The 25,692-nt window shown below is 36.1% G+C and overlaps 1 protein-coding gene across 1 annotated transcript in view; it reads right to left on the reverse strand.

The window, feature by feature from the left end:
• Nucleotides 1-25,692, reverse strand: part of COL9A1 (collagen type IX alpha 1 chain) — a 655,564-nt gene that overhangs the window by 127,066 nt on the left and 502,806 nt on the right. Inside the window, exons 23-28 of the mRNA XM_044063896.1 lie at nt 25,541-25,594; nt 22,948-23,001; nt 20,235-20,288; nt 13,014-13,058; nt 10,283-10,336; nt 10,130-10,183 (exon numbers count right to left, since the gene is read on the reverse strand). Coding sequence (XP_043919831.1) covers nt 10,130-10,183; nt 10,283-10,336; nt 13,014-13,058; nt 20,235-20,288; nt 22,948-23,001; nt 25,541-25,594 — 315 coding nt within the window. The remainder of the gene's footprint in view (nt 1-10,129; nt 10,184-10,282; nt 10,337-13,013; nt 13,059-20,234; nt 20,289-22,947; nt 23,002-25,540; nt 25,595-25,692) is intronic.

The following is a 25,692-nucleotide window of genomic DNA, read 5'->3' on the forward strand; positions in this document are numbered from 1 at the left end:
CATGTGAGCATGGGTGCATGTGTGAATGTTTATATGTCTAGGATCATCCTGTACAATCTACCACAAGTATTATTGTCTCGTTTTGATCCCCAATTTTTTAAACAACAGATCTATCACCCGAAACACTTGATGTTACCCTTATAGGTTATATAGTACTGATGTTTCCTACAGCCAATCCGCAGGAATCAAAGGGTTTTACCTCCTTATCCGTAATGTTTAGTGACTGGCAGTCTAAATCTACCAGTTGGAACATAAGATTAAAACTATGGGTTGTGTCTCAGTTTGGTTTATAATGGGTTGAAATAGCAGTTTGCTTAATTCTAATGTGTGTACCTTTGACTATGTACATACAGAAGTATAAAAAACATATAAAACAATAAAGCTAACTTTGCATCAAGTACAAGCAAGGACATATGATTATCCAGGCAAACATGCCCCTCCTTCTGTCAAATTAAACATCAGTTTGATATATATAGCTTGTAGTGGCATGTCAATAGTGTGAGCTGATATTTCTTCAAAGGAGGATAGCAAAAATGTCATTAAACTTAATGTCCGGAGAATTAAGAGAACTAGTTAAAGCTCTTTTCCAGCAGTAATTAGCCCGCAACGGAGTACAATACTCCTCACAAAATTTCCTGATCTTATTGTGAAGGACCTCTGGATAACTGTATTTGACAATGTTACATAAAACATCAAGGTGTATCATTTAAATTCAATAAGACTTTGGTGAAGAGTGATACATTTTCACCTTTTAAAATATTTCTGAGAGTGTATAGTTAAAAAACTGGGGTATATGAAATACAAAATTAAAGGTTAATAATGGCAGGTGAAGACAGTGGACTATGCACACACACTGGTTTACAAAATCTATAGAAAACTGGAATATACATACAAATGTAGGTTAGATATTAATAGAACTAAAAAGGATGAAGGTCTGTATACTGGAAGGGACAATAATGTAGCAAGACTCTTATATTAAGGATTGCACAAATAATATAATACATATGTAGCCAAGAGCCACTGGAAACATGAGCCAGGAAGAAATGCTAAAAATTAAGTACTGGAATGAATTGCTGAAAATGAAGTATCTTTTACAAAAGATTTTCCATTTAGATAAATAAGTTAGTCAACAGAGATAATACTATACTTATCTCAATATTAAGGCAAGGGCTACAGTGTAAAACTTTTTACATAGATGTTTCATTGCTTTATCATTAAAGCAATGGGATTTTAAACATACTATCTCAAGAATCAGAAGACCACAGAACAGTGGTAAACAGAAGTAGCATCCTATCAAACAAGTGACCAGGAAATATGTCGGTTGTGAAGGTACAGAGGGTGGTCTTCTATTTCTGGAATATATAAGTAAGTATTGGCATTTGATTTTATTTTTCTAATCGACCAGTAAGCATGCAGACTGTTAAAAATGATTGCTAAGACAGGGTCTCCAAAGGAGATGTAAATGCGGCACAGGTTACCTGTTAATAGACTATAAGGTACAAAGTAAAAATATATAATTACTAACTTTTCTTGGAGACTCATTCTCAAGACTAAAAATTTAGTTAATAACCTCTGTGGCTTCTCTATTTGTTTAATAGTTACATGGTCTTCAACCTGAGAATGAGGATTTCAAGTTATCTAAGTGTGGATATGATTGCAAACTAATTTTTATTGTCAAGTCCTCCTCTGATAACCTGGTACACATGTTAACTCATTGATAGCTGTTTTAGCGACATGCAAAAGCTATAAGAAATGTTCATCAAAACTACACTCAGTGAAGATTCTAGAGAAAGTTTTTCGTTCTTTTCTTTTTTCTTCCCCTTTCCTTCCTCTCCCTTCTTTTTCCTGTGAGATACATCCTGAATCGGGCATTATATTCTGCCATTGGACCAAGCAGCAATAGATGAGAGGGGATGATGTTATTTTTGGAACTGGAAAATAAATCCGTAGCATGTAGATTAGCTAAATAGAGGAATTTTCTGATTAGATGTCAATATTTCATGTTACGTCATGTCAAAACTGAAGTTTCCTTCTTTGGATTAGGTATTAGGATAAACTGGTTTAAACTAACTAAATTTAAGCTTTCCTTAACAGTACAGAAAGTTTATCTTTGAAAATCCTTGCAAAATTATGGCATTTGGTTGCAGTCTCGTTTTATTTTTGACAGATGACCATAATAATTTTTGGGCACTGCGGGGCATTCATTGAGGAAATCCAACTGTGTAAACACTCGTAGGGGGACCATTTAATCAGTCTGGATGTCCCGGAAGTGTGGTCCTTTAAAGAGACAGAGTCAGTAGTGATGCAGAAGCTTTTGGTTCCTATCGTGGGAAAAAACAGAAGCAGAAGCAGTTCTGAATTTCCACATTAGCTCCTCGTGGCTTGGGAGAGAAAAAAAATGACAAAACACCATTATTAGAGGCCTAAGAAGGCCCAACAAAGAGTCAGAAGGCAATAATAGACCTCGGAGCACTGCAGTGAGTCCAGCTATACACTTAAGGCCCAGATGTCATTTCGGTGAGTGAATTTAACGATCTAATGTGGGAACTTTTTTAAACACAGCAAGAAAAGTATCTTTGGCTTCTTTATGATTAGCAATCCCATATTTGACTCCTTCTAAGTGGAAAATTAGTGAGTTTGGATATTTCATTTGAAATTGTATTTTCCTTTCAATCAGGAATTTGCAGTAGGGGGAAAGAAGCTGTCTGGCTTGCCTTATTTGAAGGGGAAGGTCTTGAGCCAATGATATTATGTTATTATTCCAGGTAAGAGTTCCACCATTTTTCTTAGCAGTCAGCAAAATTGTGTTAACATCTTGAAAGTTTAATAGTTTTGCATATACTGATCTAGGTTTGTATGATGCTTGAGTTTCTCTCAGAACTCTATGTGCTCTTTCTATTATTATTTGCTGGGCTTTTCCTGGTTCTTTGAGCAAGATAGTGAAAATTTGGGTGATGTAAAATATCAAATCATTGTGAGTTACAGATTCTGGGATGCCTCTTACAATAATATTGTTCCTTCTGGACCTTGCTTCCAGATCTGTGATCTTTGCTTGGATGTTTTGGATTTTTTTATCATGAGAGTCAGTTTTTTTTGTTATTAAAGATATTTTCTCCTCATTTTCAAGGATTTTGGCTTCAGATGTATCCATTCTGTCTATTACTTGGTTGAATGTATCCCCAAATGATTGTAGTTGCAAATATAGATCTTTTATTGCTTCTTGGATAGGAAGTAGTGCTGTCTTAATATCCTCTAGGTTTGCTGGTTGATCAGATTTGTTTTTGTTTCCAGTTTTAGATGTATCTGGTTGTTTTATTATTTTTTTGTCTCTTAGAGTTTATGTCTTTTTTAGGAGATTGTAAGCCAGAAAGTTTAGTTTTGGATCTAGTAGTATCCATATTTTTATCTTTTTTCGACATCCTGTAGTGATGTTAACCCCAGGTTTGAGTATAGTATGGAGTATGCAAGGTTTCACAGGCACACGGCTTGTTCTTGCCTCAATGTATTTGCTTCAATCTTAGTTGTTTAGTAGCTAGATCAGGCTCTTCTTCTTGATGGTTTTATTTAGGTGTTAGTTAAAGTTGCTATTTCAAGATATTTTGTTGAAATTGGTTCTGGTTTATCTTCTGTGTTAATTTTATTCCAGATAGTTAGAGGAGCTAAGGATTAGCAGTGCTTACAGAACAGCAGCCATCTTTGACTCCTTTTTTCTTTTGTTTTTTTTTTTTTTTTTTTGCAGGTGAGCAAGTCCCCTGAAACCTCCATACCCCTTGTTAATTATATAGGGTTCCTATCGCTTGATCGAAAATTGTAAACGTCGAACATATATTGAGCGAACCCGATTGTCGTGTGCGTAACACTGAAATCGCCATAGGGAATATTTTCTCTTTACTTCAATGCAGTGTGATCTCGGAGTAGGAATATTTAAGTAGCAGGGGTGAGAGGTGCAGGGGGGCTTGCCTACAGCATTTAGGTAAGTATAGTTTTTTATTTTTTTTTTATTATATTTTCTAAATTTCAAACATCGCTCATATGGTGTCGACCATATGGTGTTCAATGTTTGAAACTTTTGAAAATATAATATAGACCCACATATATATATATACCAACTCATCCCGCAGTGGTGGTGCTGTGTTAGTGTTGTCACCTCACAGTAAGACGCTGTCCGGTTCGATTCTCAGCTAGAGCGTCTTCTGCGTGGAGACATGCGTGAATGGGCGTACCTTCGTTGAAGGTTGTGCGTCAGGGCTGGTAACTCGGCACATAAAAATCAACTACCAATCATTAGCAGACCGGAGTTCTGCTGTGGTGACCCCTAACCGGGAAAAGCCGAAAGACACAACAACATATATAAACCAGCTGCAAGGTTGCACTACAGTGAAAAAAGAACAAGTTGCCTTTCACCCACTATACTGTAATCTTGTGCACACACATAGACATAGACACAGAAATATATACACATTTATCTATCCATCTAATCTATCTATCAATATTTACACATAAAATAGGACAATTACTAGGCATATTCTTTAAATTATATTAATAGAGGGTATGGTTTTCTCTTTTTAATACACATTGCTCAAAGGTTTAATTGCTACCAATCACTGTTATCAGATCTTTAATTGTGTTTTTTTATATATAACCATTTATTTCATAATAACAATTTACAACTTTTTACAAAATTATTTGATGGTACATTGACTTTAAAGGTGAAGACATTATAACCATGCTAGGTACCTACTTTATGCAGACCAACTTTTAGAACTTTTACCATCTTTAATTGAAATAATTATTTTAATTGTTTTGCAGTGACTCAGAGTCCTTTCTTTGTCTTTTGCAAAACAATAATAGCCTCAGCTCAGAGACTGTAGGATTGTGTGCATGTATAAATGTGTATAATATATATATATATATATATATATATATATATATATATATATATATATATATACACACAATGTACACACTTACACATATACATGCATACAAACCCTGACCTTAATACCTTAATATACTTGAAGTCGTTTTACCACCCAACCTATATCCCTGTGCATCTCCCATACCCTATGTAAATCAAAAGTATTATATAATACAACAGTATGGGCTTTACAAGGGAAGGAGTAAGAATAAAACATTGATTTGAACCAATAGAGTATGTGAACAAAATAAGCTAAAAGAGTTGTGCTAGAGAGTTTACTGGCCTGTCCTTTGAGAATATAATACAAAAAACAGAATGGTTAAAACTCCATGTAAATTTAAATCTAATTCATTGGCATTATTTTATAAACTGCACAAAACAATAGAACAACTATATACCTTCAATGTTTTTCAGCTAATTCTGGAGAACAATGAAATCAAGAAAATTAATAATTTGCATTGCCCTGCTCTCTCCTCTTTAATTCAAACAGCAAGTTGTGTATTTATTTTTGGAAATGCTATCCTATGACCCAATAGTTTCTTTCTCATATTATGAAATAAAGCACCAAAAACAGTAATGAAACGTATATATCAGCATTCTAAGCATGCCATACTGGACATTACTCAGCATAACATGCATGTTTTAAACCCCTGCAGTGTTTGGGCCCTTAAAAAGTTTTAAGGTAAACTGCAGTCACCCCGTTGCTCTTTCCCCACACACATATATGCAAAACAAAGAAGGCGCATGTGCCTACAGAGTTTATTTAATTAATTCACGTATATGCCTCTGTTTTCCTTGACACCATACATGTTCCACAACATTACACATACCCATTCAGAATTTGGACAGTGGAAACATCAGAAGAATCATAGGTAGTAGCATCCTGATCACTACAAATATTCTGACGTTATGTTTTAGTGTTATTACCACATCCCAACTCCTGAAGCATTTATATATAGCTGCAAAACATCATAAAGTATTATGAAAATATTAGACACAACAACATATTAGGCTTTCCTATTACATTAGATATATTACTGAATCTTCATGAATTTTAACTCATGCCTTGTTTTTTATTAATACATTTTGAGATATTCCCAAATCCCCATACAGTTCTGAATTCTGTGTAAGCTGCTTTTTTAATAGGTTCATAGGTTGATAGGTAGGTACTAGGCTAGTGGCCCTAGGGCCTATATAAGCCTAGCCAAAATGGTACCTGGGCTTTCGCTACCCAAGAAAATTATTTTCCTGTGCCACTGTCAAGCAGAGCCACAGAAGTGAACCCTGGGGTGAATTGCCTGTTTCCCAGCCAATCATCAAATTTTTCTTGAAGAATGCTAATGAGGAGCTTTGTTTGATATAGATAGGTAGTTTGTTCCAGAGTATGGGAAGTCTCTGAGACAGGAATCTATCCCTCCAGCATGTTCTGTTTATTGTGGTGGCAAGGTATAGGTGCCTAGAGCATGTAGCTTAGAGGGATTGGGATTTCTTTAAGTGGAGTATGTCCAACAGCTCTGGGTTTGACATAGCTTTGTATGTTAGGCAGAGATCGCCTATGAATAGGCAATATGCAATGGAGTAAAGCTGGAGTTTTTTGAGACGGTCTGCATAGGGCATCTGTTTGAAGCTGGTAATCCTCTTTGTGAGGTATTCCTGCAGCCTTTCCAGTTGTTGTAAATGTCTTGTGAGGTACATACCAAAAGGGGCATTGTACTTTATAATATGGGTCTAATGAGTGATGAGTAGAGGGGAACAATTATCTCTTTTTTCTTGGATGAGAAACCTTTTGTGATGAGGTGTGCCATGTAGAAGGATTTCCTGACTACTGTGGCGATGTGATTACCAAAGGAGAGACTACTGTCCACCTGTGTCCCAAGGTCTCTTATCACACTTTCAGTGTTAAGTAGACTACCGCCTATGTGGTAGTTCATGGGTACAGAGTTTTTACCAAAGGGGATAACAATGCACTTTTTTGCATTGTGCTTGAGGCCATGGCTTTGACACCAGGCATCTGTCTCAGTGAGGCCCTTTTGTAGGATGTCCACATCATTAGGAGTTTCGATTATGGCTCCAAGTTTGCAGTCATCTGCAAACTTTGTTAGCCAAAGACCTTCAGTGTTAGCCTGTGCTTCAGAGAAGTAGATACCAAACAGGAGAGGACCCAGGATTGAACCCTGTGGTGCTCCACTTGTCACTGGTCTGAAGTCGGATTTGGAGACTGCTACTTTCACAGTGTGGGTTCTGTCAGTGAGCCAGTTGGCAACCCATCTTGTGACATAGGGATTTATACCTAGTTTAATGAGTTTATCTATAATTTTAGAGTGGGGGTTAGTGTCGAAAGCCTTCTAATGGAACATGTTTAGGTTCCTATGTCCCTATAGGGACAGAATAGCATTAATAAATGTTCCATTATTAGGCAAGAAGGTACCAGAGCTGTGTTAAATAAAGAGTTCATTTTGTCCTTTGAGTGGTGTTCCTGGTCATGGAATTTATGTTTTTTTTTGATACGTTTTGTGCTCTATGGATGTGTATTGAGTTGTTGGCAATATCAGTTGGTTCTATATATTTAGTGCCATTGTGCTGTAGCACAGATTAGATCTGAGTGTTGCCATTGACATTGAGATTCTTGACATAGCTATGGAATGCTTTGTGGTTGTCTTTAGAATCAGTGGCAATTTTGTTTTTGTAACTAGTTTTTGAGGATTTTATGAGGAATCCCAGCTTCTTACTATGGCTGACAAGGGAGTTCCTCCAATCATGCAATTTTACTCTTTTTTGCAACAGTTTCTTTCTTCTGTTATAGAGTTTGTTTATGGCAGGGGACCACTAGATTGTCTTCCTTTGTTTGGAGGATAGCATCTTGGTTCTGTTAGGGATAGCACAATCCATGCAATCGTTTAAGTGCTTATAAAGTGCATGTATAAGATAAACCTTTTAAATTATATTGGATTACTTCCTGAATACCTAAAATGTTTACTTACAACTGTATAAACTTACAAAACAGTTTTATGGAAGAAAATTTAAATCTATAACCATGGCATTGCTCTTGTGGCCAACATGACTTTTTAACTTATCCAGCTCTCCACTCCACTTAAGTTTCCATCTCTGGCCTCACTCTCTAAGAAATTCATCCAGGCATTTTTGATTGGCTGAATCACATGGTAAAGCAATGTACTCCTCCCCTTTTAGTGATGCAGTGCCTTCTCTTTTGTTAATCTTTCCTTTCAACGGCTCAGGTCTGCCCCTTGATCCATTTCTTTTCCTTCTCATTAAATGTAGTCGACTACCTCATTCTTCTTCTTCTTCCAGTCTTGGACATTAAGTCCATAACCACTAGTTCTCATACATCCTTGTAGCTACAAAGACCTAATGTCTCCATCTACTCCCATCATATTCCCTTTCCTCCATGCAGTGGATCATCTTGATGACCAAGAACCACGCATCTTCCATGGGTTTTTACATCCTTCTTGTGAAGAGACATACAATACTTAATATAGCCATCTGCTCATGGAGCTGTAAAATCACAAGCACATCCAATATGTTAACACCACTTGAAATACTCCAGAATATCCTTTATTTTCACGTTCAATATTTATTCTATTAGTAAGCTTAATGTGATTCATCACTGCATTGCTCATAGCATTCAGACCTTTGTCCACCTCATCTTGTCTTTCTCCTAGAGAGTTTCATCATGCACTTCCTATTATAGGACTTAAAATGACCATTTCCTGGACTACTCTTCCAACTTGTTATGACCATTTCTTGCACTACTCTGCCAGCGTTTTACAGTTCTGTTTTCATTACTGAGCACCATCATCACCAATGACCCTATTTTGGTGTAAATGGTGAACAAACTTATCCTGCTCATCATTTGGTCATCTGCATGTCCAGTAAAGAGATAAAGAGCAAGGCCTAGCATAGATCACTCAAAAAATGTCACAGAACAGAAGACAATATACTACTCACTGTAACCCAGTGTACCATGATCTTTTTACAATTGTCTTCCATATTAAACATTCTATTACTACAGGTGCCTTTAGTTTTGCTACCAGACTTATGCCCATCAGATTTTCAATTAATTCACTAGAAACATAACAGATGGCTTGCTCCACCTAACTTGACCATTTTGCTAGCCCATTGCATACTTTGCAAATCCTACTTAACTAATACTTGATTTAATTTTTTTCTATTGATATGACTTGATTCATGTTTATTTCTTATAACTTGAAAGCTTCTGTAGGCTGTAACTCTACTGTCACTTTAGGAAAAAGTGTTTCCATCATCCATGTCTCATATTGCATTTTCATTTCATAGTGAGCTCCATTGCCTAGTTCATCATTACTATTCATTTAAAGTGCATTTATTCTTCAAAATAGACTGCAGTAATTACTACATGACAAAATATAACAACTTTTAAGGTCTGCACACTTCTCATAATCTGTCATTATGCAAGATGTGTCTGAGTCATTTCAAGAAGAAAGAAGTAGAAACTAAATGCATATTTGAGACAACAGGGGTTACTAGGAATAAACTGCAAATGTCAAAAGGCTATATTTGATATTATGGGGAATGTAACATAGTACTGATTGCCTCTAAACAAATCTTTTCAAATGTCTGTGTACACCCCATTTCAACTTTTTTGTAGTTTGAAAAGCAAAAACATGTATTTAAAACCATTCAAACATCAGATGGCTTAAAGATAACTCTCATTCTAAGACTGTGGAGTGATTTATAACTCTTTCTTCTGTGCAGCATAAATTTGGATCCAAAGTGTGGTTAAGCAGAGTACAAATCAGACTGCATTACTGTAAAATATTTACAGGGTCATGGGTTCTTACTAGACATGCAGTTCAGGACACCATTAAGGATCCAGGCCTAATTTCTAAATTGTTGCAAAACATTACCTGGTTAACTTATTTTAGATGACTATGGAAACATATAACTGTACTTTAAACTGATTCATCTTATTTTTATTGTTATATAAAGCAACATCATCAAAAAAGCTAACCTGTATGTCTACAGCAATTAATTATTATTATTTTCAGTATAACACATACTGTTTACTTTTATATAAAGTACAGTGAAATAAAAAGCAAAATTTTACTGACAGTTCTGCAAATAACTTGCAGTCATTTTCTCAGCCAGATAGTTGTATAATGCTAAATTAAAATTCAAGTCTATCTAAAGTGAAAAATTTCAGAAGTTACTTACAGGTTGTCCTATAGGTCCAATTGGTCCAACTTCTCCCTGAACACCTCTTTCACCCTGTATATTTGAGAAAAATAATTAAAAAATGTTTACCTGTCTAATAGTATGTGAATCTAAAATGGTATGTTGTTTAAATAAAAATAAAGCATATTATACCTGCTTCCCAGGAGATCCCATTGATCCAGGTATACCAGGAGTACCAGCACTGCCCTGTTTGAGAGAAAGTCAGTAGAATTAGGAGCAACTTCCAAAATTATGCGAGGTGTAAATCATACACTTTTTATTTAACACTACAAAACTGCATTATAATAAAAATGCAGCCTTCAGCATTAAAAGTGTCATTAGGCAAACTCAAGGCTACTGCACTGATAAACTGCTTACTGTCAGCCTTGCCCATCAGTTTGAAAGTACGGATGTTTGTAATACAGTCTTAAAAGTATATCTGGTATTGGTCATACCACAGTTCCCAAAATACAGTATGGTGCTTTACACAAAGCAAGGTCTGGTCGGAGCAATGACTAATCAACACACACTCAGAAATGTGCACACACTGGCACATGTAAAAACTATAAGAAAAAAATGACTAGAAGTAATAAACATATCATCGTCATTATGAATACAGGGTAAAATATCCATCACTGGATTCAACATCCACTTGGATTTGAGATTAGCATTCAATATTCAATTACTTTAGCAGTGCAGGATTATCAAACCTGTGGCCCTTGGGCCTCAAGTACACTTAACCCAGTATAATTCTGACTACCTTTACTTTTATTTTGGAGATTGTGAGCATCAGCTGAGTGTGCTATTCCTCATACATCTCTCGTGGTCATAGGATCAAAGGATTATTTGAAGTTACTAGGCTAAGAGCCCTAGGGCCATTACAAGCCTAGCCAAGTTCAACTCTCATTTCCTGTAGGGCCTAGAGATATGATCAATGATTACAAGCTGACCTAAATCAGCACCAACTGCTCCTATCCAAGAGAGACACGAGTGAACCTACAGGGGTGAATTTTAATTTGAAACACATACTGTCTTAGCACTAGTTGCGCTTGCAGTTGTAATAACAATTGTTGTGCTGAGAAACCTGGCTAGATATAAACAATTAAGAAATATTGTTTTATTGAAAACAGGTGATTAAACTTCTAGAAATGTTAAACTATTTTTTTATTTGACATGGCTATAAACACCATTACCTAAGGTACAATTTTTTTTAGTAAAGTCTATGCCAGACTGAGCAATATTGATCACTTCCCACCAGTAAACATACCCACACAAACAGACATGCACTTACTGTCTATCTATTTATCGAGATATATCTATTTATCTGTGTGTGTGAGTGTGTGTGTGTGTGTGTGTGTGTGTGTGTGTGTGTGTGTGTGTGTGTGTGTGTGTGTGTAATTATCATTGTAGCTAAACATGAACATTATGTTTTTGTGAACACAGGTTGTTTTCTCTGTTATAACAGAGCCCCCAGATGGCACATGCAATACCACTTCTTAACTGTCCTACTTCATATGCTCATAAAATACTACTCTAAACAGAGATCAAAGAACAATTTTTCAATGTAAATCTTTACTTGATACTTGGCTATACAAATTACATTATTCATACAATTTTTACTACGTATTTTGCACAAATCTTTACTTGATACTCTTGTCTGTACAGATTATACTATTCTTATGGTTCTTTTACTATGTATTTTGTATAAATTGAATCCTTACAGCTCATATCTTTTGTAATTTAACTGTTATATTTTTGTATCGTGGAGCTTTTCTCCTCAGGCTTCTACTGAAAATAGGCTGTCTATGGCCCAGTGGACTTTCCCAGTAAACAAAATGCAAATAAATAAATAGATAATAAATAGTAACCCTATTTATGAAAACTTACTTCTATATGTATAATTGCACTATTTTTTCACTTTTCACTACCAATATGTAGAAAACTCTGTAATTAGATTAATCAGATACACAGGAATTAAGAATGGCTTTCAGTACATTCAACTAACCTATGTCTAATGACTTCCTGTACCTCATCAAGCTTGCATGTTTTAATAAGCAGCCATAGTCCATTACCTAGCTAGTCTTAACCTTAATGCTGTCAGACACAGGGTGATTGCTTCAGTATAAGATGCATTGCTTACATATATATATATATATATATATATATATATATATATATATATATATATATATATATATATATATATATATATATATATATATATATATAGTTAAAAGTAAACCACAAGGAAAGTGGAATTTATATCAACCTATTTTCATACCAGGTCATTCAGTGAAAATGTAAGAAAAACACTTTGTTTTCAAATTCATTCAGTGAACAAATATTGTGAAAACCATATTGAAAGCATTTTCTTGTTAAGAAACTAAATAAGGAAATAAAGATATGTTACACTGATTTTTAAAAAATATATATATATAATGATATGAGAAAACAATTTATGCAAATACAACAATCATACCTTGAACAGCAATGTTGGGGCTGCATCATAGCCAGTAACATATGCATGAGACTTTATTATTGCTAATCTGCTTATAAACATTTTTACAGTGTTATCAGTATTGACTTGGTTTCACAATGCTGCTGTTAAGTCTAGCTGTATTTTTAAGTAATAGTATAGCCACAATGGGCAGCCAAAGACACATGTGTGGATAGAGAGTCACAGGTTGAAGACCTCTGCCTCTCATTATGACATTAGAAGATGGGTGCCTATATAATTATAAATTCATTGAAGGTGAATGACTCTTCATTGGGAAACCTAGCCAAGAACATCCATGGATGCTTCAGTTTTTAATTGTTTGAAATCCACTTGTGGGAAAATAGTCTATCAACAAAAACATTTTTAAAAATGCAATAATGCACTTACCTTCTCACCACTAAAACCCTTTGGACCTGGTAGTCCTGGTAATCCCTAAAAAATGACAGTAAATATGGTGAATTAATGATATCCTTAACATCCATTTACAACAGTCAGAAAATTATAAATAGAAGAAATAATTATAAATATACTATATATAATATCTGTCAACGCAAAAAATCTATGTGCTATGCCACTGTAACATGCTAAAAACATTCAGTTCAGATGCTTACAATTCCATAGTGACCCCTTCAGTGTTTATGTCATCATTTTTTTGGCTTTTAAAACTGAACTTTGTCTCTTACAATATCTTTCATATGGCCTTTGTTATATACTTGTACAGTACCTCTGTGTTTTCAGTGTTTGTATCTTTTATCACTAGGATGGCTGCTTGGAATGATCATCCTCATTACAAGGTTTTACCTGCTTTACATTGCTGTTTAGATGCTATTATAGCCTTCGATTTCTATGCATATTTGGTAAAGTACAGCATCTTTGGTTAGTAAATGTCACTTTATTATGACATGAATCCCATGATTCCTATCACTTTCCAGAAGGAAGACCATAACCTCAGCCTATGGCTAGCAGAGATATGGACTGAGTCCAAACAATAACCACCATACTCAAAGTGCACTGGAACATGTAAAATGTTCACATATACAAAATGATGGTCTAGGGTACAAGTGCAGTCTCTTGATGCATTTGATATGAAAACAGGTGATTGTCTGGATTGTTTATTATAGTGTCTAAAACGTCTGGATGATAATTAGGCAAACTCAAGCCACAGTGTAAAATGAAATGAGTAAGGTCTATTCTTGCCATGTTAAAACTGTGTGCATACAGAGCATGTTAAATAAAATATTGCACTACCTCAGGGTACCTCTCCAAATGACAGAAAGGCATCCTCTAAGCTTATATTATTACAGTTACAGCAGTAATACTGAGGTAGAACATAAATGAGAAGGTTTTGAAGGCATTCATAAAACATACGAATATACAAATGTGTACCAGCTGCCTGCATATGCCATAGCCCTGTCGAACAGACAGCAGAAGCACATATGAGCCAGCTGTATCCTAATGCATCCAACAAATTTACAAAGTATAGTTACATATGAAGCATATTCATTTTCTTCTACTGCAGATGCTGTGCATAGAGCATGTCATACATGTGCCATTACTACTATTATCTTATAACATTTCAGTTCCCAAACTAGTACCAACCTATGATCCTAGTAATGCTGACATTTTTTGGCATCTGACAACAGTTTTCTGGGACTGTAGGGGTCATTAGACATGATCAAGGGTCATGTCATCATTGCATGAAACAGCACAGAATAAAAATTGGATGTTTTTCCTTCCTGACATTTTTAGCAAATTGGTAGTCGGTGTGTTACTGATGTTGTGCTTTTTGTTTGGATCACCTGTGTTACAGGGGTAGCACGGCAGCCAATATAAGCTATAATCAGCTGCCATTCTGTAAAGACAAGGAGGATCTCAACTGAAGGAAAATTCTGCGCTAATTACAATCAGCTCAGTGCTGAAACCCTGACTATGACCCAGGTGACCCAAATTCAATTAGAGCCTCAGATGCTGGACAGAGCTGGCAAGAAGGATGGACATGTCCATCTTAAAAGGATGGGGACAAAGACAGCCACTGGCTGCACCAGTCTTTCAGACAAAGGAGGTGAGCTTGCACCCTGGACATCTGTGTGTGGCTCATCAAGTCCTTATTTGGCAGTAGACATTAGTGAGCAGGTTCACCTGAGTATGCACCTGAGCATGCACCTGTGTAGTGAAAGGTACTGCAGCTCCTGCAGTAATGTAGGTTACATATCACTCCACCAGGGGGAGCGGTTGGGCCATTAATCAATGTCCTCATTGCCAGAGTACAGGTCACAAGCAATCCCATGTGTTTCTGAGATGAAGGCCCCTCTCTCCTGAAAAGCTCTGAAAGATGATCTCGAGTCTGACTGAGGAAATTTGATTGTCAGCAGGTGTAGGGGCAAAAAACATAAAGAGACAAAAATTCTACAGTGATTACAAGTGATTGTATGATTTTTGCTCTGGCAAAAGCTTCATCATTCCAACAGAATGAACAGTTTTTATCCAACTGCAATAAGACTCATTAATGCAGACATATTCTGGATGTATCAAAACTATAATAGATTGTTACACTCATTATTTCTCTTTTTGTTTTCCATACAATAATTCTATTTATTTATTGCATACTACAATTAATATATTCCCATTTAACTGCAATTTCAGCTGCTTCCTTGTGTACAATATCACCCAATCTCACCTCTGTGTATAGTGTAGTTTTCTTTTCTTGTGTTAATTATCTAGTAGCCAGTGTTGTCCAATGTAGTAAATAGTGTACAAGCATGTACGACAAATACTTAGATATTTAGTTTTGTACTATAGTTATTGTTTATTCTTTAATACCTATCATGTCTGTATTTATGTGTTTGTTTTCTCCTGTAAAAGAGCTGTGACACTTGAAATTTCCTTTAGGTAGCACTTGTGTTTCCTAAATGACAATAAAGTTTATTTGAAATCTTTAAAATCTTTAGAATTTTATAGCACTTAACTAAAGCTGAACTATTATTGTGACTAGACTGTGAAAACACAAAACTAAGTTAGTTGTTTGCCACTGTAAATTATACACTATAATATAAATTAACTAATATGAATAGTGCATTTAGTGCCTAGACAGGACCAACTCCCAAGGACTCCCATGTGTGGGTAGCAGTTCCACATAATTTCCACACAATGTTGTTATTCTCACTACAGAAGTCACACAGTATTAGCATTAGGATTAGGATGTGGTTAATACTTTAAGCATGTGGTAAAGAAGTGACTTCAAAAACCTCCTTTTGCAGTTATAGTATCACCTGAAGTTTTCAGTCTGTTGACTTACTAATTTTTCCCGATTCTCCTAAAAACTCTTGATATTTTATTGATTCTGTTCTATTCTATTGTATTATGTTTACTTATTCAGTTGAGCTTATTGCCATTGCAACTATTTTTTTTCAAATATTAATGTATCCTTACAATTGGATCAGTTGATTAGTTCTTTCCTAAAATCACTAAGATTTGGTCTGTTGACTACAATTGTAGCCGCTGTGTATTTCAAAAATGTATTTTTATCTCTGTCAATTGACAGGCATTGGCAGTGTCTCCTAATTTCCCAACAATTCTACATAGCCCAATCATGAACTCTTTTAAATCTTTTATTATGTCTTGTTATTGGGGAAGAATTGTAGCGATGTACTGTCTGTAATTATTTTGTCGTGCAGGAAGATAATACTGCTTTACACTTGTCTGATTTGCTCTTCTAATTGTTTGGCATTATACAATAGTTTTTGCTACCACATTATTTTGTCTTTCTCCGTAGTTTTCTTTTTCTTCCATATTGTTTTGCATTATATTATTATACATATTGAATTGTTTTTTTTTTCCTTTGGGAAGATATCTTCCTCCCCGGGATGCTACTGAAAACTAATTTTCCTAATTAACAAACACAAATAAATAAAATAAAGTAAATAAATAAATAAATAAAGAGAATATGTGGTCACTCAGCAAAACGAAGTATTCATATTTCCTCTAGGTTCTGTGACTGTAAATTAAAGATATTAAAATATGGTTTCACGATAAAGCCTTCCCACATGGAGGGAAGTGGTATAAAAGAATGTTCCTGCTGGAAAACAACTGTATCATTAATGTTTAGAGACACTGTGACTCAGTACAGAATAAGAAATTTAATTTGAATCCTTTTAAATATGCTACAGTTTTGCTTTCTTTGATTTTAATGGATTACCTTGGTGGTTTGTAATAAAAAATGTTCTATAATCAATTTTGTAGACCAGGTTTACTATGAAAGATCATGTCTCATGATATCAGTGAATAGATAATTGCTCACACAACCTGTAAAACTGAAAAAGCTGAAAACTTGAATAAGTGATATAACAAAAGAGTTGTGAAAGCACAGAAATGTCCTTTTTTTTGTATGCAAAGCACCCTACCCCCCGATATCTCTCCTTATACAATCTGCATAGATGCAACAGTTTGGAAAAAAATGAAAAGACTGAAAAGGAATGTAATACTTACCTTTTCCGCTCTCCTCCAGGTATAACACAGCACTCAAAATGTGACCAAGTTAGCAAAGATTTTCCCTTAAATTTGATACTTAATAACAATGATCTGAGTGTCATTATAACAAGACTTGATAAATATTCAGTGTTCCCTTAAATCATATCAATTTAGGAGACGACGTAAGGATTATCTGATGTTTTAAAACATACAACATTGTAGAAAGACTGAAATTTATTCATTGAATCATGGATTTATAGATATTCAAAGGTCATCAATTCTTATGACCATTCTCTCCTTGCCAGTAACTTCCCTTAATTTACAGACTTCCTTTCTCCAAGAGGGCCACTCCAGTCAATCCCAAAATGAATGTGCATACCCACCCAGTCATCTAGCCTCTACTTAAAGGAAGATACTGATTCTTACTGCTTAACATGCAGAGGAAATTTATTCCTGAGATCTGGGAAGTGCTGGCTTATAAACATATCCCTCGTACTATGTTTTTTTTTATCTGTTGGTGAAGACTTAGTACCCTGGCCCTAGTATTTGCAAATACTGGACTTGTGTTGAGACAGCATGTCCAGGACAACTGGGTCTCTAAAGGCATAGTAACAGAGACAGAAATCTTCTGTCAAAAGTCTATAAGATACTAAATAAAAGGGATATATCTTCCAGCCTTTCTTGGTAGCTCAAGATCTTTAGTTCTGTAATATTTTTTGTTAGTGGACTTCCTAATTACTTGATACATTTAGTGAGATAAATCCCAAAGGAGGCATGGTATTCAATAACTGGCTTGATCAATGGAAGCTATAAGGGACAGATTACCTCTTTAGACTCTGATGCTATTTCTTTAGCAGGATTTCCTGACAAACATTGTTGCATGATGGTCAGAAACAGAGGGGACTATCAACGCAAGGACCTAGGTACCTGACTACATTTTCATTTTTATACATTTTCATTTTGTAAAGGTGTGTTGTCCAGACAGTATAATGAGGGTGGGGTTGTCTACCAAAAGTGTTGATGCTATGCATCATTTTAGAATGCCATGTGCGCACTAGGGAGAGGTCATGCCAAAGGGGTTGGGTGTCATTGGGTGACTTAACAGCAGTCTGAAAATGGTTACAAATCTTGTTAGCCAGAGATCTTGTCTATTTGCTGGGGGATCTAAGAATTTATGACCACAATGAGAGATCCCAGCACAGGCCTTGAAGACATTACTGGTCACTTTCATACTTTCTGATAAGGCACCTGCAAATCATGCCTGTGTGGGCCATGTTTCAGATAGTTTGCTATTCCTATTACCAAATATGTGTTGATTTTTAAATGATTTAACTTCATATCAGTATGATGTCAGCATGGGGAATGGTGTTGAAGGTCATGCTATGCCACATGCGTTACACTACTACCACCTGAAACCTTTGTAAATCTTTTCAAGAAATTTACAAGATTAAATACACAGGCTCTATCCTACACGAAGCCAACCAGTTAGGTCAAGTTTAACAAGCTTCTTGATAATTATAGTTTATGAGGTCGGTTATAAAATGTTCCATGGCTTTGCAGATGTGGCCTGTAAGGCTAATTATTCTGCAACTACATGGCCTCAGCACTTCTAAGTACCACTCATCATGGACAAAACCAAGAGTTAAACTTGAGTTAAACAGTTTTCTCATTTCCCAGTCTTCTAAATGCATTTAAATATTTAAATATAGGATTTCAATCCATCCTTACAGTCGTTTAATAAGCCACCCTCTTTCTCAAATGTATATAAAATATACATCAGTCGTACATCTAGCAATAAGTTTCATCATCCCCTGGGGACTATTAGAAAGATAAACTTTAACTCCAGCTAGATTGGGATGCTCTGTGAAAAAGAATACTTTCACATATTTGATTCTCAAAGCTGTTTTGTTCTTAATTTTGACTTTTGACAACACTTATCCAAACACTCAAAGTATTCCTCTTATTGTCCTGTTTCAAGTTCCTTCAAGAAGATGATTTTTTTTATATAAATTTTGTTACAGCATAGCTGTAACTCTATTGTGGAATTACCTGAATTCTCAGTTTTTAGTCATATCTTTCTCACAAAATGTGACACCCAGAAGCTTGCATTTTAATTAGGATTTGTTCAGCTTTAATGAGGTATTATATTGCAACATTTTGGCTTAGATTCAAAACAGTGCATTATATTTCATTGCAAAACTAAACTCTTCTAAAGCAGTCATATTTATATGAAAATGTATGATAAATACAAAATAAATTTAAGAGCTGGAAGCAAAATTGGCTGAGCTTGCTTGACATCCTTTCATGTATGTATAACTCATTTTAGCAAAAATGGCTGAATTTGTTTAGTTTATCTTTCCAGTTATGATTGCCAAGTTATTTTGCTCTTTGTTTTTATGTTGTGTTTATAGTACTGCTATTGTTTGTAATTAGTGTTTCTGGTTCTGTTTTATACTTTTTAGAAATTTTAATAAAATTATTTTAAAATGTATTTCAGTTTGATACGCTGTTAAAATTAAGTATGCATGCTGCTGTTTGAAGAATTCACAATTTTCAATACCCTAAGTATAACTTCCACTGTCTCCATTTGCTATTTTTTTAGTACTTTCCTGAAAAGCTTTGGTTGAATGTGACATACAACACTTGAGCTATAAAACATGTCAGAGAAAAAAAATAATCCCTTCAGTGTTTATTAACTATTAAAGAATCTGTGATATCTTCTTAAGATTTATTTGTAGTATAAACATGAATCCATAACTGGAAGAACGTATAATGTTCATCTTGTTCACACTGAATAAGTGAATTAAAAATGGTAAAAACAAACAAAAAACTTTTATTGAATTTATTTTGTGCATCAGCTACATAGGCCATAATTGTCATACATTTTTGATGTTACTTTAGTTTCTGTAAAAGTTACACTAGCACACTTAAAAATTTCAAGGAAGCAGTACTCTAGATTGCATATAGTAGTAAAATGTGTTTTCAGGAAAATTGCACTCGTGATTAACAACATTCTTATGTACACAATAAGTGTATTAGTTTTTTTTTTTAATATAGCCTTTTTTGAAAGGGAGACAAAGCTCAGAATGGATTAATGTAAAGGTTTCTTTTTCAGATTTAAAGTGTTCATATTGTACTTACCGGTAATCCTTGAATTCCTGCTTCACCAGGAGCACCAGCTTTGCCAGGTTCTCCCTGCAATTAAAACAATAATAATTTAGGATAAAGTGTAAATACAGTAACAAAACTGTGTGCAGTTTGTTTTGAACTACAGAAAGATGCAATACAAATGGATTAAAATAACAGTGTGCAGTTTTTCAAACTAATATATACAAGATATAATTGCAATCTGCTGAAGAAAGATAGAAAAGCAAGAATGTCATGCAGAGACTTATGGCTCTGGATTATTAATGGTGATCTACTAACTGTAGTCCAGGGTACATAATTTGATTCATTCCACCTCCATTTGCCTACCGAGTGACTCTGAGCAAGTCACTTAAGGCAGAGTTCGTAGGTTGCCCCTGAAAAGGGGCATTTAATTCAAACAGGCTTACTTGGTTAACAAATGAATTAAATAAATGGAAGCAGGAATATGAATTAGATCTGTTCAGAGAAAGTGTCAGAATGCCATTGATTTATTGTTATTTAGCAGCTATATGATATCTAGAGAAAATGCCAGGTATACACATATAAGATATTTGGTGTCAGCATTACAGCAACTATTTGGTACAGCTTTTATTTTATTTTATTTATTTTACATTTGTTAACCGGGTGTGTCTGACTGAGCCAAAAAGGTCTTTTTCAGCAGAGGCCCAGGGAGAAAAGCTCCACAAAGAAAAATTACAGATACATTTAGTTAGACATGATCAGTATACATACAAATTACAAAAGACATGTTTTTACAGTGGTATGCGGCACATCAACAGTTACAGTGGAGAGAACAAACAAAAAAATATTAATTTAAAAATAAAGGTAATTAATAGATTTGTGGTGTACAGCTAAAATTTGGAACATGGGTAGAATGCATACATAGTACACAGGTACAGTACATACATTGTACATTAGCCAGTGTTTGTGAGTAAGAGTGAAAAATATTATCAAGTACTCTAGGTTTAGTATGTGTATCTCATCCGCTTTCACTAGCCTGGGGAGCAATCATGGCACTGCCAACTTTGCTTGAGATGTTGCCTAATGAGGTTTTTAAAGGAGGCTTTGGATGATGTCTGTTGTACGCTAGTGGGGAGAGAGTTCCAATTTTTAGCCACTGAACTACTATATAGTGTGTCTCCAAAGCTATTGTAGCTGTTGGTGACTTCTAGTAGCAGTTTGCTTGATGATCTAAGAGGCCTTTTGGCTGAGTGATGTTGTACTAGATTTTTGAGGGCAGGACATTTATTGGGGAGGTAATAGAATGACAGAGGCAGAGCTGATTGTAAGTTAGGAGGTTGGGCAGTTCAAGCCAGTGGAGCTGTCTCAAAGCAGTACATTGATGAGTTCTTTATGAGCAATTTGCAGCACAGTGGGCAATTCTGTTATAGCAAGCTTCCATTTTGCTTAGTTCAGTTTTGTTGAGATTAGTCAGAATGGGAGATGCATAGAGTAGGGTGGATAGACGTTGAGAGCGAGCAATGACTGATATTGTGTTGTTGGTAAGAAATGGTTTGATACAGTAGAGTGATCCCAGTTTGGCATGTACTTTTTTAATAGTTAAGTTGAGATGACTATCAAATTTTAGGTGGGAGTCTATGGTTATTCCCAATAGCTTAGCCTGTGCCACTGGAGTGATTGGAGTAGCATTTGTGGAGTAGATAGTGAATTGACTGTTATCAGTGTTTTGTTAGAACTGGTTATAATCATAAGCTGAGTTTTCTTTGGATTGAGGATAAGTTGGGCTTTGGTAAGGTAGTTTTCAACATCAGAGAATGCTAGTTGAGTTGTTTGCAGGAAGGTGGAAATGTTTTCTGCAGCACAGGTTAAGGTAGTGTCATCTGCATACTGAATGATAGATGCATGCTGTGTGGAGGTATGGAGGTCATTTGTGAAGACTGTGAATAGTAGTGGTCCTAAGAGAGAACCCTGTGGGACTCTAGTTATGGGCAGCTGAGGAGAGAGAGAATTTTCCCATTTTACAGGTTGGTACCTGTCAGTTAAGTAGTTTTGGAACCAGGTAAGAGTGGAATTTGATAGATTATATTGGTTTAGTTTGTTTAGCAGGATTTGGTGTGAGACTGTGTCGAATGCTTTGGACATATCCAAAAAAAGTTGACACCTGTAGGCCTTCATTTTTGAGACAGTTTACTGTGTCTGTGAAGCAGAGGAGGGCTGTAGTGGTACTATGGGCAGGTCTGAAACCATGCTGAGTAGGTGACAGGATGTTGCTGTCTAGGAGATATTTAGCATCTCGGTATGGATGCATTTTTCTAGGATTTTGGCCAGGGGGGAGAGTAAAGCAATGGGTCTGTAGTTATTAAGTTCAGTGGAGGTCCCGCCTTTATGTATGGGTGTAACATAGGATATTTTCCAGAGTTTGGGCACATAGTTTTCAACAATTGATCTGTTTATGAGAGTGGAGATTGGGATAGCAATAGCATCTGCTGTGAGTTTCAAGAAATAGCTGGGGAGTAGGTCTGCTGCTGTTGATGAGGTTTTTAGTTTGGAGACCATGCTTTTGATTGAAGTGGTGTCAACTGTTTTGAGGATAAAGCTTGTATTAGTGTTATTTGTATTGGGAGGGATAGTGAGTAAGGAACTGTCCTGTGATACTAAGGATAGAATTGAGTTCACAAAACTTTTAAATATGTGGCAGTTATAAATATGTAATAATTGTTTGGAACCTTAATTAAAGTTGAATTACCTTTCCACCTGGAAGTCCTGGGATTCCTTCACGACCATCAACTCCTGGTAAGCCCTTATGGGGAGAAAATGCATTACTTTAATGTGGCATTGTTATCATAAGCAGTTATGCAAAAATATTCACCAAATTCTCAGTCCTATTAACTACTCTGAAACCCAGTCATTTTTGGTTGATAATGCATGGCAAATTATTTCTACTTTGTCATGACCTGGACTCCCACTAAAAGGATGATAAAAGTCAAGCCATTGTTACATCTAATAAAGCTGAACTAACTGGTTCTTGGAGATGTTGATTTGGCGATTTGCACTGTTATTGGAGTTACCTTCTCAATAAGTGCCATGGGATCGTTTACTTCCATCTGAGCTACCACATACTCAAGCAGATGGGGCTTGGTCACATGCAGACTGGCAACATACTCAGGCAGATGGGGCTTGATCACATGCAGACTGACAACATACTCAGGCAGATGGGGTTTGGTCACATGCAGACTGACAACATACTCAGGCAGATGGGGCTTGGTCACATGCAGACTGACAACATACTCAGGCAGATGGGGCTTGGTCACACGCAGACTGACAACATACTCAGGCAGATGGGGCTTGATCACATGCAGACTGACAACATACTCAGGCAGATGGGGTTTGGTCACATGCAGACTGACAACATACTCAGGCAGATGGGGCTTGGTCACATGCAGACTGACAACATACTCAGGCAGATGGGGCTTGATCACATGCAGACTGACAACATACTCAGGCAGATGGGGCTTGGTCACATGCAGACTGGCAACATACTCAGGCAGATGGGGCTTGATCACATGCAGACTGACAACATACTCAGGCAGATGGGGTTTGGTCACATGCAGACTGACAACATACTCAGGCAGATGGGGCTTGGTCACATGCAGACTGACAACATACTCAGGCAGATGGGGCTTGGTCACATGCAGACTGACAACATACTCAGGCAGATGGGGCTTGGTCACATGCAGACTGACAACATACTCGGGCAGATGGCACGTTGGTCACATGCAGATGAATTCTACCCTACAGTCAAGCTCAAACTGGTAAGACAGAAGAGTTGATAGTGCAGCAATGTTGGTGAGGATATCTAGAGAGGTAGCTAGGCCAAAAAAACAGAAAATGGGTATAATAAGGAACCAGACAGAATACAGACAGATCAACTGTGTACAGATAACACAGTTGACACATCTAGTTAGAGCCACGTACTAAGTGTCTATATTCGATTGTGCTGCAATCACGTTGTTAATTATCAAGACAGATTTCTTTGCCTGTTTCAATTTTAATTTACATGCCTTGTTAAGTAGATTATTGCGCATTATGGGCACAGTGCAGTGCCATTCATTGGGCAGATTGGTGATTTCTGAGAGAGAGAGAAATTGACATCTAGTGGACGTCATCAGTTTCAACAATTCTTTACAATCACACTATACTTTTGAACCACTGGCAGAAGATCAGGCTACTGAAGGACCCCTGCCCTAAAAGAGGCTTGATTATTAACAGGTCAAAGGAAGTTACAGTTTAGGCTGATGGAATCCTAGATACTATTGTCATAATGTGTGGAGTTTCATCCTATTGCAATTCTTAGTGTCAGGTTTTAAATGCTAAAGACAACAATGATGCCTATACTGGTAGTAATCAATCACAGATGCATGCTTAAAGGAGAAAGTGTTTTTGTGTGTGTGTGTGTGTGTGTGTGTGTGTGTGTGTGTGTGTGTGTGTGTGTGTGTGTGCATGTGAATAATTATGTGTGTGCGTGTGTGTGTGTGTGTGTGTGTGTGTGTGTGTGTGTGTGTATGCATGTGAATAATTATGTGTGTGTGTGTGTGTATGTGTGTGTGTGTGTGTGTGTGTGTGTGTGTGTGTGTGTGTGTGTCTGTGCATGCGCACACGCACAAGTGCTTTTGTTTCTGTGTGTATGTTCTCTATAGTTCGTTTGATTTGTACATTCTAGCAGCAAGCTCAAGCTTAGGAATGTGATTGCATTGTGTTGCTAAACGTCTTCTTGTCTTGATTGTTGAGGATAGTACTCATCCTATCATAATCAATAATCATTCTGCAACATGACATCAGTCATGTAGCGCTATAATTCAACAGCAATAAGTGTTATTTTGTAGAAATAAGCATAATTTTTTTCTGAATCACTTCCTCACTGCCTCAGTGAGAATTCGTCATGTACAATGATGACTGGTTCATGTGACGATACTTTATAACGCCTTGTCATCTATGAGTGTCACCTTCAGGTGTGACACATGAGGCATCATTATAATCATTTACCAAAAGTATGAGCAATAATGTTACTCACACAGGACTTTTAGCAAAGCCGCTAACGACTGACTGCCTTGATACCAGTAAAGAAGCAAAAGGAATACAAAACAAATACGATTTCATTAACAATTGGTTTGAATACTTTGAGACTGTACATATAAATTGGGATATAAATTTATAATGCACTCATTTTGTACCTGCTTCATATGGTTATAATGTTAGCATTAACACTGGCAGTATATTACAAAGGGAGACTACAAGTGTAGTGAAAATCAAAAATAAAAATCATGTTGTAGTGTACATACAGTTTCTCCTTTTCCTCCGGGAAGACCAGTAAGACCTCTAGGACCTTGTGCGCCCTGCAATGGACAGATAAATAATAAATGCTTTAGTGGTATAAAATGTCACTGAATAGTATATTTTTAAATGTGACAATGTATGGCTTTAGAATTCAAGC

Source organism: Protopterus annectens, chromosome 2.part2, assembly GCF_019279795.1.
Source record: "Protopterus annectens isolate FY-2018-M chromosome 2.part2, PAN1.0, whole genome shotgun sequence".
In the NCBI taxonomy this organism is placed as follows: Eukaryota; Metazoa; Chordata; order Ceratodontiformes; family Protopteridae; genus Protopterus; species Protopterus annectens.